Source organism: Tursiops truncatus, chromosome 10 (assembly GCF_011762595.2).
Source record: "Tursiops truncatus isolate mTurTru1 chromosome 10, mTurTru1.mat.Y, whole genome shotgun sequence".
Classification (NCBI taxonomy): Eukaryota; Metazoa; Chordata; class Mammalia; order Artiodactyla; family Delphinidae; genus Tursiops; species Tursiops truncatus.
In genome coordinates, this window is record NC_047043.1 from 13862831 (window position 1) to 13880198 (window position 17368).

The following is a 17368-nucleotide window of genomic DNA, read 5'->3' on the forward strand; positions in this document are numbered from 1 at the left end:
TGAAGATACCTAATACATACCTCAGATACTTTAAAACATTCCAGCTACGGAATGGGGCACATGTAGTCTGACCCTGTCTCCCCAATCTCAGCCTAATGCTGACTCCAGATCACTGAGACGGCTTTGACGAGGGCCAGGAAGGTCAGGGCCCAGGTCAATTCAATTCCTTTAATTCTTCCTCCTCCCACCGCCCCATCAAGTTCTCTGCTTCCAGGGGTGGAACAAGGGCAGCAGCACCAAACTCTCAGAGCCTGGAAGACATCAAAGGACACAGCAGAGAGAGGGGGAGGCAAACGGGAGGAACATGCCTGTATTTTCCCCACTTACAAAGCCACAGGCTGGGAATGTTGGCTGAGGTGTCTGACACGCAGAGGGAGAAAGGAGAAAAGCAAAGCACACTTGATGATCATCCACGTAAATGTACAAAGAATTTAGTACATCAAAATTTTTCTTTATCTTCCTCTTTAGTTTTCGTGTATTTCTGCACACAGGAAATTGGATAATCTGACCAAAATTTCTGAGAAGGTGTACATCACTCCCGTATTAAAAAACCCCACAAATCTGCATGCATTTAGGTTTCCATATTTGTATATCTTTTTGCAAAAAATGTTTAAGAAAATGACTAGTAAGTTCAAAGGAAACTCGAATATTGCTGTGAAATAGTCTAAATATATTTTCTAAATTTTAGTGTGTCAGTGAAAGACTACCAAAACCCAGAAGATTACCAACAAACAGATAAATAAATAGGAGAGTTCGGGATAATGCATATTCAGTTAAGGGGCGCCAGAGAACCAGATATACAAGAAAAACTGTATGTCTATTTTGAGTTTTTAGAAAGGCCCTGAGTCCATGACTCCAGTACGGTAAACACTGGAAACAAGAGTCACCAGCCTGGGGACCTGGGATAATAAAGTCAGTTTCCTCAGACAGGAAAAAAAAAAAAAAAGCACAGAAACCCAATATTACTGAATACAATGTTTCGGTAGCTCCAGATGTTCATTTCCTCAGAAGTCAGTCTATGACTAGGTAGTACTGACCATCTACAAATCTCCTATACTAACTACAGCCTAGTAACCATATATCCAATTAACAGAAATACAATCAACACAACAGACATTTACTGAGAACGTACTGTGTCTAAGGAAACAATGGATGGACACCCACTACCTGGAACACAGCGCTGAAGTTGCACAATTAGGGCTACGGTCCCATCCCTATGCAGGTCTCCAAACAGGCTCTCTTGTTATTCAGATAGTTTGGCAATGCGTCAAATTCCAGGGCAAGCTCTTTGCACTGCGGGTTTTCCCCCTCAGATCTTGTCCCAGGGCTTTGGTGCACCCTCCCATCGCCAGCCCCCCATTCTTCCCAAACATACTTTCACAAACATGTCAAAATTTTGTCAAAAAATTACACTTCCCAATGTGTTCACATACAATTTATGGGCATATAGTCTTTGCCCAAATGAATGACTGCCAAATGACCAGACTGGTGAACACCTGTCATAGAAGGAATTTCCCTTTCAACAAAATTCAACACATCCATCTCCAAAGAGCAGTGCTCCTGCGGTCTGTCAGCTGAGACATGGCAAGTGTCTCATTTAACACCACAAAGTGTCACCACATACTGCATGAAGTATCCACATTTAAATCAGAAAATTCATAACAATAAAAAGCAAAAATTTTGAGACGTCCTTCTTTAACTGCTCTTCTTGGGTGTTAAAAAAAAAAACTTCATTCATTAAACTTGGAATGAGAAGCAAAGCGTAGGGCAACAAGCTTTAAGTGTTCCGTGTTAATAAAAATATTAAATTGTCAACACTTAATGTGTGCCCTGTGCAAGGTACCCTGCTATTATAAACAGATGGGGTAGGGGGTCCCTGGAGGAAGTGAACCAGGCACGGCTTCCTTGACAGAAGAGAAGCCATTTTGACCTAAGCCATTTGGGGATCTAAGCCTGGCTACAATGCTTGCCCTTGAACAGGTCTCAGTAATTAATGCTCTTAAATGAAGCCAGGGGATGCAGGAACAAAGAGAAAGCAGTCAAGAAACACAGTTCAGCGATAAACAGAGCCCTAGTTCCTCCTCAAGGGCTACACACAGTCATCTGATACATAGTTTTGAGTCTGTAGGAAATAAGGTCCCCACCCTGGTGGAGGACAGAATGATGAAGTTGACCTTTTGTGACTTCAATCAACTAAAGTCTGGGATCTGTTGACCTTTGCCCCAATTCTGCGCTGAATTCTCCTGGGCTCAAGCCCCTTCATGAATATGCAGGTACCCTTAGCTTAAAACTTCCCCAATTCTGCTGCTGGGGAGCCACAGCTCTGAGAAAGATCCCGGTGTTTTCCTTACTTGCTACAAGTAATAAGTCCTCCTTCTCCCTCTCTGACACCCACCAAGAGGTGAACCCAGTTTTTCAGGTAATCCTCACAACCGCTATGGGTCTGTAATTTTATTATTCCCATTTTACTGATGAGGAAATACAGGCACAGAGGGTTAAGGGACTTGCCAGACATTTTGCAGCTAGTCAGTTGCATAATCAGTTTCAAATATAAGCAGTTGGTCTCCCAAGTCCTCTGAGTGGCTCTGGACCACTACATCATTCTGTCACAATACTTGATAGTGTTTTACAAAACTACTAGATATTTACACCCAACTGGACGGCCACAGAAACATACAAAAGGCAAATAAAAGATTTCCTTTCATTGAGTAAAAGCTCTGGCTCAAATACAAAGTAATTCAGGGCTTCCCTGGTGGCGCAGTGGTTGAGAGTCCGCCTGCCGATGCAGGGGACATGGGTTCATTCCCCGGTCCGGGAAGATCCCACATGCCACGGGGCGGCTGGACCCGTGAGCCATGGCAGCTGAGCCTACGAGTCCAGAGCCTGTGCTCCGCAACAGGAGAGGCCACAACAGTGAGAGGCCCACATACCGCAAAAAAAAAAAAAAAAACCAAAGTAATTCACATACTTATGAACATTTAAACTTTATCTGGGCTAACTTTTAAATAGATGGGTGAGGTTATTTCAATGTATCAAACTATAAAAGCAAAGATGTACACTGCCATTCAGAAAAATTCATTTATACACACAAATAAGGAAGACTCTTTGTTCAGTATTTAAAAGAAAAACAATTGGGAAAAATTATTTCCACTGCATAATTCATCACAAAAACGCAGACTAAGCTGTCATGGGGGGGGGGGATACTATTCTATTGATAACTATCAAAGCCAGCAAAACTTAAAGGCTTCAAAAACAAAAACAAAACAAAACAAACTTAGTTACATTACCATGCTAATGTTACCTGTTTGTTACAGTAACTCTAGATCAAAAAGGCAGATGTTTAAAACTGGATAAGGCTGCTCAAATTTAACACCATTATCTTGATAAGCTTCCCCTACCACACTCCTTCCTCCTTACTCAAAGCATTACCCTGGAAACAGTAATTTTAAGGCTCTTTCTTAACACGATAATGTAACCATCCCCTGTTACAATTTGTACAGGGAATACTAAACTTTAATTAACAATCTAAATAGAAGTCATTAAAGATAGAGAGCAAAAGACAAAACAAAACAAAAAACGCTAACAGTTTGTTATCCAATTTTAAAAAGAGCAGTTACAAGTTCAGCTCTACATCTTGACACATCCTCTACTGAGCTGGGATTATAGATAGGTGGGCACACAAAGCATCAATTCTGAGGACTTCTTTTATTAAACTACAAAGTGTAAGTATGTTTAAAGGCTTATTAATCTGCTCAATAAACTACATGAGGGTTTACTGCATGACCCTTCCAAAATTGGGGATAAATCCACTCAATATTGCAACAGAATGCCTGAGCAGTTCAGCATGGTTTTGCCCTTTCTGATTTTCCCCTGAGGCTCCCAGCTTGAGATACATGAATAGTTGTGGTCATTCATGGTGGGTGTACAATCTAGGGAGTGTCTCTTCTAGACAACACAAAGAGCCAACAACAAAGGGTAAAGCTTCCCTTTCCTCAAAGCCTTCCTTCCTGTTCCCTGTCTTTAAAAAAAACAAGGCTCCGAACTTCTTCCCTCAAGGCAACGGCACACAGATGCTTTCCTCACACCTCTTCTAACAGTACCAAAGCTCATCACACCTACAGACCAGACTCTAAAGGGTCAGAGAGAATCAATAACTCCACTCTGCTTTCAAAAGAATGGGTAAGAGGACACAAACCCTAAAGGAAACACTCTCACTCTCTCCCCCTTTCTCTCTTTCCCCCTTTCTTTCTCTCTCTCTCTCTTTCTTACTAAACAGAATTCATCTCACAGTTGAAGATAAGAAATATTGGGAATTAACCACACTTTTGGTTAGGTTATAACAGAACCCTCAGAAACAAAACAAACTGCCCAAGTAAGTTTTAGGCTAACAGCTCTGGAAATGTCATTTCTCCACCCCCATACATACAGACTTATCACATAAAACAGCTGTATGCCTGCAAGACCAGCTTAAAAATCACTGGTTCCCCAAAAGAACACAACTGTACAAGATAAAAACTAATTGAAAGGACCAAATCAGAAGATTTATACGTGCCCTGTAGGCACGTATAAAAGCTGCTGTCCTAGCTGAAACAGGAGGCATGTAGAAATGTCTGTAAGGAACCCAGGCTCCCCGGCTAGCTGATAATGGCTTCAGCTATCTGGAGCTAGTGGCTGTCTTACTTCACTTGACACCTTCAATTCTCGCATCAGCTACTGCAGGCAAACAGAGCCTCCCAAGAACAGTGACCCTTCCTCCCCGGTTTTCCTCACACTCTGACAAGAAGTAAATTACAACCCAACCCATTTCAGCCCCTGTAAGTGTTACCTATTACTCTATTTGATTCAACTCTACACGTAAGTATAGTTGGGATAAATCTAAATTTTAGAGCTTAAAAAACCTTACCGGTTACGTAGTTTAGCCCGCAGTTTGACAGATGATGAAGTGTTCATGGCTAGCTCAAGGATACAGACCACGTTAGTGGCAGAACCCTGCAGCATCCAGTCATCACACCGTCCTGAGCCTCCACACAGATGGGGTCCCTAGGGCTCTGCAATGGTTCAGGAGTTGAGGTTGGGACTGCCACATAGTTCCAAGGCCTGAAGCAGGGAATTGTGGTCCACAGGCCATTAGAAAGCTGAGAAACCTGTGCTTCCCAAGAAGTCAGGTGGAGGAGTCAGCTGAAGGATAGGCAAGTACCCTGCATCTAGATAATCGAGGTAATTCCTTCCCCCTCTGCCACAATTTAAGTAAAAGCAAATAAGAAGAGGTATTTTGATTAAATACACCTGGATAGAGAATAGGAGGCTTTTCTCAAATGGGAGAGAATTTATTTGTGAGGCTTAACTTTCATAATAATACGAAGACCCTATTAAAGTTCCATAAGTTGCCTTAATAAGGTAAATATTTAGGCTGATTTTATGAGGCTTTCAGACTTTAGTTTTGAGAACGTTAATGGTTATGAGAATTTGCATACATGATCACAATCAGGATGGTAAAATAAACCAAAGGACAAGCTGTGAAACTGGGCTTTAAAACCTGCTTTATTAAACTAGATCAGTGTTTGTCAACCTTCACTACACATGAGAATCAACTACCAACCATGTGTGTTAACTACCTCCGACATCCAACCCGGTCAAGCCCTCCGATGACTACACCCTCAGATTTCTAGTCTTCAAGATGAGACCCCAGACAATGAGAAGCAGAGACAAGTCATATCTACTTTGTCCAAATTCCTGACCCACAGAGGCCAGGGGCATTAAAAAATGGTGGTTTCAGACCACTAACTTTAGGGATGATTTGTTAAACAACAATCCTAACTGGGACATCTGGAAAGCGGCTAAAAATCCCAATGCCTAAGGTGCCACTACAGCCCAATTAAGCCAGAAACGCTGGGGGTAGGACCCAGGCATCGATTTCTAAAGTCCCCCAGGTGATTCTAATGTGCAACCAAAGTTTAGAACCATGTCAGGACCCCTACTGTCCAATACAGTAGCCATCTGCAGGTTAAATTTAAACTAATGAAAATGAAATAAAATTTAAAATTCAGTTCTTTGGTTGCACTAGCCACATTTCAAGTGCTCAGTAATCATGCATGGCCAGTGGTTACCATATAGGACAGCAGATGTGTAGAACATTTCCATCATCACAGAAAATTCTATTGGACAGTCCTGGTCTAAAGCAGTGATTCTCGAAGCTTGGTCCGGAGCTAACAGCATCAGCATCACCTGCGAACCTGGTTAGAAATGCAAATTCTCAAGCCAAGCTACTGGATCAGAACCTTTTGGGTGGGACTGTTTTTTTCTTTTTTTGACATTTATTTATTTGGCTGCATCGGATCTTAGTTGCAGCACGTGGGCTCTTCATTGTGGCATGCGGGCTTTTTCTCTAGTTGTGGCACACGGGCTCAGTAGTTGTGGCAGGAGGGCTCAGTAGTTGCAGCATGTGAGCTTAGTTGCCCCATGCCATGTGAGATCTTAGTTCCCTGACCAGGGATTGAACCCGCATCCCCTTCATTGGAATACAGATTCTTAACCACCGGACCACCAGGGAAGTCCCCTGACGCACTCTTAAGTGTGAGAACCCCTGGGTTGTTACTGTCCACACAAAATCATTTTTTCCATGACCTAGCTCATACTTAAATCTGAAATTTATCAACTTTAACTCCACTATAATATAAGGGAGTATGTTGTCATGCAATTTATGTCATGCAATATATGTTGTCATGCAATTTCAAAGATGTATTTTTGTAGTAGCAAGCTTGCTTGGGAAGAAATGCCTTGCAATTAGCAAAGGATTCTTAAAAAGTTCCTCGAAGATGCTCTCAGTTATTTACAATCATTAAGAGGAACAACTTTCAGGTCCAGAAATATAGAAATATGGTTTAAAATTATGAAACTCAACCAACTACTCAATTATTATAATTATGAAAACTATGTTGCATGACAAAATATAAATGCGAGAAAAGCAAAACACAAAATTGTAATTACAAATATTTATATTATATGGACAAGGACAAAATGAAGAAAGGGGAAAAATAAGAATAATGGATTTGTTAGGTTTGCCCAGACAATGACACCTTCCCCCTGCCACCACCCCCCCTTTTAAATTTCTGTCATGCTTCTTATAAAACATTTTAGAGTATCTAAGGAAGCAATCTTTTTAAAAGATACAATTGCGCTTTGACGTGAAAAGTTCATTTCAAGAATGATTTGGTAAAACAGTTCTACTGCTTCATCAATGATTCACTGAATTGTTCATCTCATAGTAAAATGAAATCAAGACTGCATTCAAGCAAAAGATGAGGCTTGGACTGGTTGTCCACCTAATTCTGAGAGTCTCCAAGAATTTCTCCTCTCTACTTTTCTTTTTTTAACCTTAGATCTTACAATCAAATAAAAGAATTACTCATTTTTACAATAAAATTTTAGAGATGTGAAAACTTGACATTTTTCCCATGCTTATTTAGTTTCCACATAGTTGTTGGGTGGTAAAATGCCAAATAAACTAATTTTCCAAGGAAGAATTTCTCATATTTTCTTCTTATATTTGCAAATCCAAATTCCCAGAAATACTGTGTAATCTTTGAAAAGATAGCTCTTGAATCCCATATAAATCAACTCTTGATTGTTTTAATGTGAATTTTAGCATACTTCCTTTATTGACAGCTGTGTTGTTAGTAAACTTCATTTCCTATGTTGTGAAGGTACAAAGTTCTCTTTCTGAGCGTTTCTGTATGTCTTGTTGGTTTCTCCGTTTCATTTGCCAGTAATGTTCTCCAAACTCCTTTAAACTCTAAATAGCTCCAGGGAAGATTTGAGAAAGGGTAACTGTAGTTGAATAACTGAGAGACCTTGATGTCTTCAGAAAGCTTACTATGTGTGAAAGACTTTTTCTTATAAAGTTCTTTTTTTTAAAAATTATTTTTGTCTGTGTTGGGTCTTCGTTGCTACATGCGGGCTTTCTCTAGTTGCGGTGAGCAGGGGCTACTCTTTGCTGCAGTGCACGAGCTTCTCACTGCGGTGGCTTCTCTGGCTGTGGAGCACAGGCTCCAGGCGTGCAGGCTTCAGTAGCTGTGATGCGTGGGCTCAGTAGTTGTGGCTCGCAGGCTCTAGAGTACAGGCTCAGTGGTTGTGGCACACGGGCTTAGTTGTTCCACAGCATGTGGGATCTTCCCAGACCAGGGCTTGAACCTGTGTCCCCTACACTGGCAGGCGGATTCTTAACCACTGCGCCACCAGGGAAGGCCTATAAATTTCTTTAAAATATGAGTGCACAGCATGTGTAATTTTATTGAAAATTGGAAACAATCCAAGTTATCCACTTATCTCTAACTAGATTTTGCCAGAAGCAGCCAAGTGGTAGGATGATAAACTGGCCAGTTTGGTATCATTTTGAAAAATTTCCCCAGCCCAACAAGCATACATATTTTAAAATTAATGATGACAAAAAAAAAAAATCTCCTAACTAAAATTTTTGCAATAGTGATACAAAAACAGGATTTCTCTTATTTTTCCAGCTTTTGTACTGACTACACTGATTATCTTCATTAACGTGGGCAGCTAAGAGTTGTATAAGGCAGCTACTACCTTTAATTCTAGCATTTACACGTGCTCTTAAGAAAAAGAAAAGCATTTTTATTTCTATTGTTGGAAGCTAAAAAGAAAAGGGAGTTGACAGAACCGTTTATTAATAATCATTTTTTTAAAACAACAAAGAGAATTTACAAAATGCTTTCTGTGTGCTGGGCATTCTTGAATCTAGGCCCTAAGAACACAAAGATAAATCATATATAGTCCTTGTCCTAGAGAAAGCCCAAAATCTATACATTTGAGATTCAACATAAAAGACAGACACCAACACCAACAAAACTATGCACTAAAAAAAAAAAAAAAAGACCGACTATATAGAGGAAACTATCATTAGTGTCCTCAGAAAGACATAAAAAATGCCACAACTAGAAAACAAGCATAGGATGCTATTTTTAAAACAAACAAAAAAAAGACTATAAGAGTTCTTAGAAATGAAAAATATAATAAAAATTAAACATAGGGTTGAAAGATAAAGTGGATGAAATCTCCCAGAAGGTTGAATAAAAACAAGAGATAAAAAGTAGAAAGGAGGGCTTCCCTGGTGACGCAGTGGTTGAGGGTCCGCCTGCCGATGCAGGGGACACGGGTTCATGCCCCGGTTCAGGAAGATCCCACATGCCGCGGAGCGGCTGGGCCCGTGAGCCATGGCAGCTGGGCCTGCGCGTCCGGAGCCTGTGCTCCGCAACGGGAGAGGCAACAGCAGTGAGAGGCCCGCGTACCACCAAAAAAAAAAAAAAAAAAAAGTAGAAAGGAAAAATAAAGTAATTAGAGGACCAGTTCAGGAAACCCCATGTCCAAATAAGTGTTCCAGAAAAGAACTGAGTAAATTTAAAAAAGTGTTTGCTAATGAATTAATTCAATAATTTTTTTTCAGAACTGAAGGATGCAAGTTTCCAGGTCCAAAAGGCCCACCATTGTGATTTCACAAAAATGGGGAAGAAAATATTCTATAGGATTCCAGAAAGGGAAAATCTAGGTCACGTCTAAAGGATTAGAAATCCAAATAGCTTTGGACTTCTCAAGAGAAACACTGGAAGCTAGAAGACATTAAAGCAACAATATCTTCAAAATAGAATTTGATACCCATCCAAACTATTAACGAGGTAAGTGGGTGGAATGAAGATATTTTCATGGTTTTAAAACCCCTTACTTCCCAAACATTCTTTCTCAGGAAGCTACCAAAGGATATGCTCTACAAAATTGAGACAGTAAACCAAGAAAGAAAAAGGAAACAGAAAAACAGATTCCACACAGAAGAGAAATAAAAGGAATTCTCAGAATGGTGTGACAGGAACCCCAGGATGACAGCTATATCAGGCAGAGAAGGTTACCAGTTCATAAAGGAACATGTTAGAAGGATCAAGGAGAAATGTCTCTAAGAAGATGAAATCAAGAGAGCACTTGATAATATCCAAATGTCTTGAAAGGAGATGTGGGCAAGGGAGAGATAATTTAAAAGTTGAATTAAGGGTAAGTACATAAAAAAGAAGCAAATTAGAGAGAAAGGAAAAAAATTAAAACATTTATTAACTCCAGGGAAAACAAAAAGTGTTGTATGATAGGAGAAATCATGGAAGAGACATGGCTCAACTGTAAATAATGTTCTATACAGTCATTTAAATAATGGAAGCACTAAATACTGATACATTATATAACTATATTGGGAAAACGGGGGATGGGGAGAATTCGGGGATGGGGTAAGAATAAGGCACAGAAAGGAAACAGAGAGAACGAATTAAAAACTAGCACTACCAGCATGTTACTCAGAAATATGGAGGGAAATCCCAAAAGAATAAGCTAAAATCACTATATGTGGCTGCCTCTGGGACTAAAAATGAAGAGGATTCTTCTTTTTAAACCATAGCCTTTATAAATTATAAAACTACTTCACACTTCAAACTATTACACTGATTTTAAAATATATATACAAATATATGTATGCAGAACCCAACCTCTTAACCATTAAACTTGTATTTTTCAAATTATAAACTTGTGACCATTTAGCGGGTTGTGAAATTAATTCTGTAAGTCACAACCATCATTTCTAAAATGAATTAAAACAAAACCAGGTAGGGCTTCCCTGGTGGCGTAGTGGTTAAGAATCCGCCTGCCAATGCAGGGGACACAGGTTCAAGCCATGGTCCAGGAAGATCCCCCATGCCGTGGAGCAACTAAGCCCGTGTGCCACAACTACTGAGCCTGCGCTCTAGAGCCCTCGAGCCACAACTACTGAAGACTGCGCGCCACGAGCCAGTGCTCCACAATGAGAAAAGCCACCGCAATGAGAAGCCCATACGGCGCAATGAAGAGTAGCCCCTGCTCGCCACAACTAGAGAAAGCCCACGCAGCAACGAAGACCCAACGCAGCCAAAAATAAATAAATAAAAATAAAGTTCCCTTTATAAAAGAAAAGGTGGTAGAAAATAACAGAGACATTGCACATAGTAAATTTTTTCATGAACCTTCATATACGTACACACAACAGTGCATAATGTAAAATGTATGTTTAACTGTGAACAAAATAATTTTAAAATTACTATCTATACAGCATTGTAATTACTTTTAGTCCTGTCTTTTAAAGTGAGAGATGACAATCTATCTTTATTGTAAAGCAAAGAAATGGAAAACGTTGACAGCTAATGAAAATATTCCATTGTGACACTCTTTAAAATGCCACTGATAACATGCATGAAGAATGCTCACTCCTATATTACTGAAATCTAAATACTCTGCTTTCTTACAATCAACTTTGTAATATTTGAACCAGAGAGAAGAGTAACAACACAGAAAACACAATAAAACTCAAAGTCAATCAGATAATGTGGAATATTACTGCTTCTTAGGTGATGGATCTTTTTCATTTTATATGATTTTAACTAATTTTTAAATTTCCAGTCTACGGATATACTCGAGCAGAAGGAACCATCCTAGACGACTTTGGAATGGCAGTGGAAGCCAGCCTGGTGGAAGAAATGATCAAAAACTTGCAACATATAATGCATAAACTAGAAAGTATAGATGCAGTTGACCAAGATGTAGTTTTCTTCCACTGACCCACCCTCATATACTTTAAAAGCTACACTACCCACCTTGCAGTATGGAAAAATTGGGCAAGTTAAAACTTTGATGCTCTTTTACTAAAACCCTAAATTTAGTCCAATTTTTCTTTTAACTTAGCTAGGTTATACTGACATATGCACATTGCTTTGGATGCTTACCCTACAATTCACTTACTTTAAAATGATTTAAAATAAGAACAAACACGTCTGCAGAAAGCAAGTTCCATCATACTCTCATAATAAAGCGTCACTTCTTAAAAGTTATAAAGATCAGATTCATATACACATGGGTATGTATATTTTTAAAACCACTACTACCACCCATACAGGATATTAAAAAATAAAAAAATATGAAGGAGTCAATATACTGGTATTTAATTATAGAAAAGATATTTGTGGAAATATATATATATATATAAAATGTGTGTGTATTTGAAAATATGCATGAGAAGTTAATGACTGTGGTTACTTTTTGGACAGGTGAGGGGATGGGAAGAGTAGGGATGACAACCAGGGTGAGAGGAAGGCTTTGCACTGTACATCTGCTTCTACTTTGATTTTAAAACTATTACCGGGCTTCCCTGGTGGCGCAGCGGTTGAGAGTCCACCTGCCAATGCACGTGACGCGGGTTCGTGCCCCGGGCCGGGAAGATCCCGCATGCCGCGGAGCGGCTGGGCCCGTAAGCCATGGCCGCTGAGCCTGCGCGTCCGGAGCCTGTGCTCCGTAACGGGAGAGGCCACGACAGTGAGAGGGCCGCGTACCGCAAAAAAAAACACTATTACCTATTTTGGCAAATTAGGGGTTCTCATTCTGTTCTCCCTTCATGAATTGCCTGGCTTCCGCACCCTATGCCACATCCTGCACGCACGCACACACAATCACCCATAAGTAATTTGAGGCAGGTGTGCTTTCACTTTGACAAAAGACTTTCTCCCGATCTTGAAAAAGTGAACCTGTACTCTTAGCACCCACGTGACAGGCACAAATGCCACCTGTCTTTGCAGGATGCCAGGACCCCGGGTCACATCCACAGCCCCTCCTCAGCACACCCATCACACTGCAAACCATCACACTGCAGACATTTGCTGAGGGCCTGCTATGTGCCAGATGCTGTTTGGAAACACGGGACACAAAAGTCAGTAGGACAAGGTACCTGCCTTCCCAGATCTCAAAGCCTCAAGGAGAGGAGAGGAGACAGAAGAGCAAACAGGTAATTTCCAAATGATACGGTATATATAGTGGGAAAAGTGTAATCTACATAATCTACCACATTATATTTTAATTATTTTTTCCCCTGTTTTCCCACGTCTCTCAAAGGTGAGAGTCTCTGGCACAGGCAATGGGTCCGTAGTGATCTTTGGATCCCCTGAGCTAAGCATGGTACCAGCATGATCTGAACTTCATAAATGTCTCCTGCATGGTAATGCAATGGTATTTTAAGAAATACATTCATATATGTCTTAATGTTTCAGAATGGTGATTGATAAACACATCAACTATTAACCTGGACCTCTGTGGTGTATTATAATCTTAGAATTTCAGAACCAAAACAAACATCTTTAACCTCAGAAGACCTGTGATCTTTTAGTCCTTAACATGTAGTTTTGGCTTTGATTCCATAAAGGGGGAAAATCATGAAAGCTAAGCCTATCTGTTTCTTTTCCTGGAAACCAATGCACTCTTGTTTGTTTTTACTGGTAGGAGTGGAAGCTTTCACCCAGTAACTTAAAATTCCAACCATGGTTAATACATTAGTAATTTCTTGCAATATTCAGAAAAAAAAAGTGATTTTCAATTTGACACAGGTTTGCCAATATTAATTTAAAACTTCTTACACTTCAAACCTTGGACTTCTAGGTAAGAAAAATAATAGTCTTGCCTTGCTCTGAGCTCTATCCAAAACAAATGATAGAAATGAATTGCAAACATAACATGAAGCGTTGTTGCAATTAATCAACCCAGAACCCAAGGGAGGAACTGTTTCTATTTTTAAGTGCACTGTTGCTTTAAGGGAAGACCCACTGGAGAAACATAAAACCAAGCTGCCTAATGAAAATCAAAATGCATTTGGTGTCTCCCTCCTTGCAAAGACAGTAATCCTAACCTGCAAGCAGCACTGCTGTGTTCACTCCTCCCAGTGTGTCTGTAAACTGAATGACAGGTACCCAGGCAGAATCCCACAGAAAGGGCCCATCCACCACTCAAAGAATCATATCTGTCAGGAGGTCAGAACAAGAGAACACCCATGTTTCAGTGCTATTCTTATAGTTCCAGATAAGGGGCTATTCCAAGAAGCAAGCAGATGGATAAATCCCAAAGTCACCCTTCAAATCATTACTTAAAAGATGCTGATTAGTAACTGCAGTGGTGGCCCTAAAAATGATCAATTGATTATTTAGCAGTTCCAACCATCTACAGTTGTAATTTCTATCCAAATTCCACAACACTAAATCTGTGTCTGCCCACAAATGACAAAGCTTCATTTCATTAAATAGTAGCTAACAGTAACACTCCTGATGGTTAAGAGTGACAAGGAGCAGGTGTCAAACCAGCAAGGGAAACAGAAGCCACAGCTACATAAAAGGAGTTAACATTCTACCTGTTTCCTAGACAGCTTTGAAGACTCTGACCCAGCAGAATTTTTTTCTCAAACAATATTCAGGTTGGGGGGGGGGGGGGTTGGGAAATGTTGGTGATGTGGGTGACTAATTTAATCTGTAAATATCTTAATTTACTCAATGAGTTTACTTACTATCACTAAGAAATACACAACTACATTGCTATAAATGTATCTAAAATCCTATAAATCTCTAAAATGTATCTAAAAGTATTATTCAAGGATACATCCATTACTGAAAAGTATTTAACATATTTTAAATACAACTCAGCTATTTACAATAGCCATAACAATCTGCTACAGGAAGCAGAATGTTTGCACATTGGATAAAAATTTCTAGCCTCAGCACAAAAAGCAAAGAATCCCCAAACTTACCTCCTGATAATTTCTCCCCCCCAAATTTAGTAAAACTATGCCTGAACACCGCATGATTATAGAATGAAGGCAGTTGCTTCCTTTAGCGATAAAGTAACAAACCCTACTTCAGAGTCTCTCTTTAGTGAAAAAAATCTCTGAAGAACAACAACAAAAAAATCACTAAATTGTAACACATCAATCAACAGGTGACTTTTAGAAACACAAACTCTCATCAGAGAGGAATTAATTTTGTCAGATCTCCCTGATTTCTCTTTCCTATTTTTACAAGCTACTGTATTGCTATACTGAATGAATTCCAACCGTTTTCTTCTCAGGGGCTTACCAAAAAAATGCCAAATATTCAAATTATTTTAGGGCATTTTCCCATACTGTTGCGTGGAATAGAGCAGAATTAATAAGGATCCAACAGTTACCACTTTTCAAATGCAAATGTTGCCATCTAGTAAATGCAGCCCCTTTTAAACATCCCCCCAGTGTCTACACAGCTCCAGGCACTACTTTTGTTTCCTTGAAAATCGAAATTCGCGCATTACATTCAGGCATTATCTCAACTCAGCACCAACAAAAAAATAGATCTTAAATGGTCCAGGCCTGAGCCTGCATCGTACAAAACTGTTCTGCTTTATTGTGCGGAGGTGTTCCCTCCCACCCCCCATTTCACACACAAAGTTCCTTAACAATTCTGCCAAGTAAAGCAAACAGTACAGTGGTGGAAAGAACCAGGGGCACTGGGTTCCACGAACTAGGCCTTGGGGTGGTCACTTGCTCGCCTCAGGCCTCAGTTTTCTCATCTGTAAAATGTGGCTATTGGACTAATCATCTCTAGGGTCCCATCCGGCGCCCTCGAAGCCGGCCGGGGACACAGCGGACTGGTCCTGGTTCAGGCCGGGGTGCCCTGCCTTGATGCCGCTCTAGATGGGAGGGGACAAGGGGGAGGGGGGCAGAGGGAGGAGAGAGAGGAACTTGGACTTGCAACAGCTTCAGACAGGAGCGTGCAACAAACTTGAAGCCGTCCTCCTAACAATAGGCAAGAGCACTCCCATTTTCCTGGCTCAAACTTGCAGGAGGCAGCGGGGCTGCACCCTCCTGCCCGCCCTCTCGGCACCCGCTTTACCTTTCTCCCTGTTTGGTGTTAGAAGGAGGAGGGTGCAGGACCGTTTGATTCCCTTCCATCTCCACCACGCACTTGGTGTTCAGTTCCAGTTCTGAAAGCAAAAGGGAAAACGAACGTTGCCAAGCCGAGCATCCGTGCCCGCAGCCCGCCTCTGCGCGCCGCGCGGGACTCCCCCGGGAGGCGGCCGAGCCCGGAGCCGGGAGCCGGCGCACCGGGTCCCCGCGGCCGGTGCGGGCGCCGCCTCCGCCCCGGCGCTCCGGCTCCGCTCCCGCCGGTCCAGCCCCGCGGCCCCGCAGTTTCCAAAGTTGCCCCCGCCCTCATCCCGACCACAAACGAAAACGAGCGGAAAGCTCCTCACCTCGTCGGTTCAGGGGCCGGACCCGGACGGCAACTTTTACCTTGGTATCCGACATGTTGGCGGCGCCCGCTCGGCCCCAGGCGGCCCCTCACGCGCGGCGCCGCCGCCGCCGCAGCCGCGCGCCCCCCGAGCGCGGCCGCCGCCGCTGCTCCGCCGTATGCTCCGTAAGGCAGCGCCGAGGCGCGCGGGCCATCCCGGGGGAGCGCGACGCGGGGCACGGCCGCGGCCCGGGGAGGGGCGGGCGCGCGGGCGGGCGCGCGGGGCGGGGCGCGGCGGCGGCGGCGGCGGCGGCGGCGGCGGGCGGGGAGGAGGCCGCGCCGCCCGGGCCCAGGCGCCGCTCTAGCCGCGCCGGCCCAGCCGACCGCAGAGCGCCGCGGCCCCTCGCGGCCGCCCCGGGCCCGGCCGCGCCGCCATCTTCCGCGCCTCGCCGCGCCCGCGCCCCCGCGGCTCGGGGAGGCTCGGCCCGGCGGCGCGCGGCGCCCAGCGGAACCCGGAGGGGACGGCGAGCGGCGCGGCGCTGGGGGCCGCTGCAGTCCGGGGCGGGGCGCCCGGTTTCTCCGGGCCCGGCCTGCACCCGCGCCGGCGGGGACCCCACGGGTACCGCCTTGAACTCGAGTCACCTTGTGGGGCCGCTGTCACCGCAGCCCCAGAGCTCTTGGGCGTGCCGGGTGGGCAGGCCTTACCCACGGAATGAAATACGCCTCAACCGAAATGCCGGCACGCCGCCCCCTCCGCCCGCCCGGCACCGCACGGAGCGCGCAGATGCATTTTCAGATGCGTGTGGTGAACCGAGGCTGGAAATCAATCTGTGCCTCTGCCACCGAAAGAGTGTGTGTTTGCAAGGACTGCTCTCACTTCCTTCCCCTGCCCTTGCACTTTTCTTGAGGGAGAGCTGTCAAGTGGGCTGGAGGGTCATTCACTCTTACATAAGAATTTAATAGCCATGGATTCCGTCGTCCTGCCATAGGCCCACCTCGCTGCCAGGGCGGAACCGGGGGATCTGATTTCTTCTGCGCGGTTCAACAAGTGCTTCTTGGGCGCTTACTGAGAGCCGGGCATGTTGAAGCGTACCCAAGTCTAAAATCCCGAGTTTAGATCTGGGGAAATCTTTCCAATTTGCTTAAGTGTAGAAATTCAATCATTCACAAGGTCACTGGAAGTTGTATTGGGGACCAACTGTGTGCAAAGTGCTGTGGAGGACACACAAAAACATGAATAAAGTCATGCATCCTGTGCCACAGACACACACTCT

The 17368-nt window shown here is 43.0% G+C and overlaps 1 protein-coding gene across 1 annotated transcript in view; it reads right to left on the minus strand.

The window, feature by feature from the left end:
- Positions 1 to 16332, minus strand: part of KIF13A (kinesin family member 13A) — a 215783-nt gene extending 199451 nt beyond the window's left edge. The window contains 2 exon segments of the mRNA XM_073810392.1: positions 15759 to 15849; positions 16117 to 16332. Of these exon segments, the coding sequence (XP_073666493.1) occupies positions 15759 to 15849; positions 16117 to 16171 (146 nt within the window). The 5' untranslated portion in view covers positions 16172 to 16332.
- Between the last annotated feature and the right edge of the window lie 1036 nt (positions 16333 to 17368).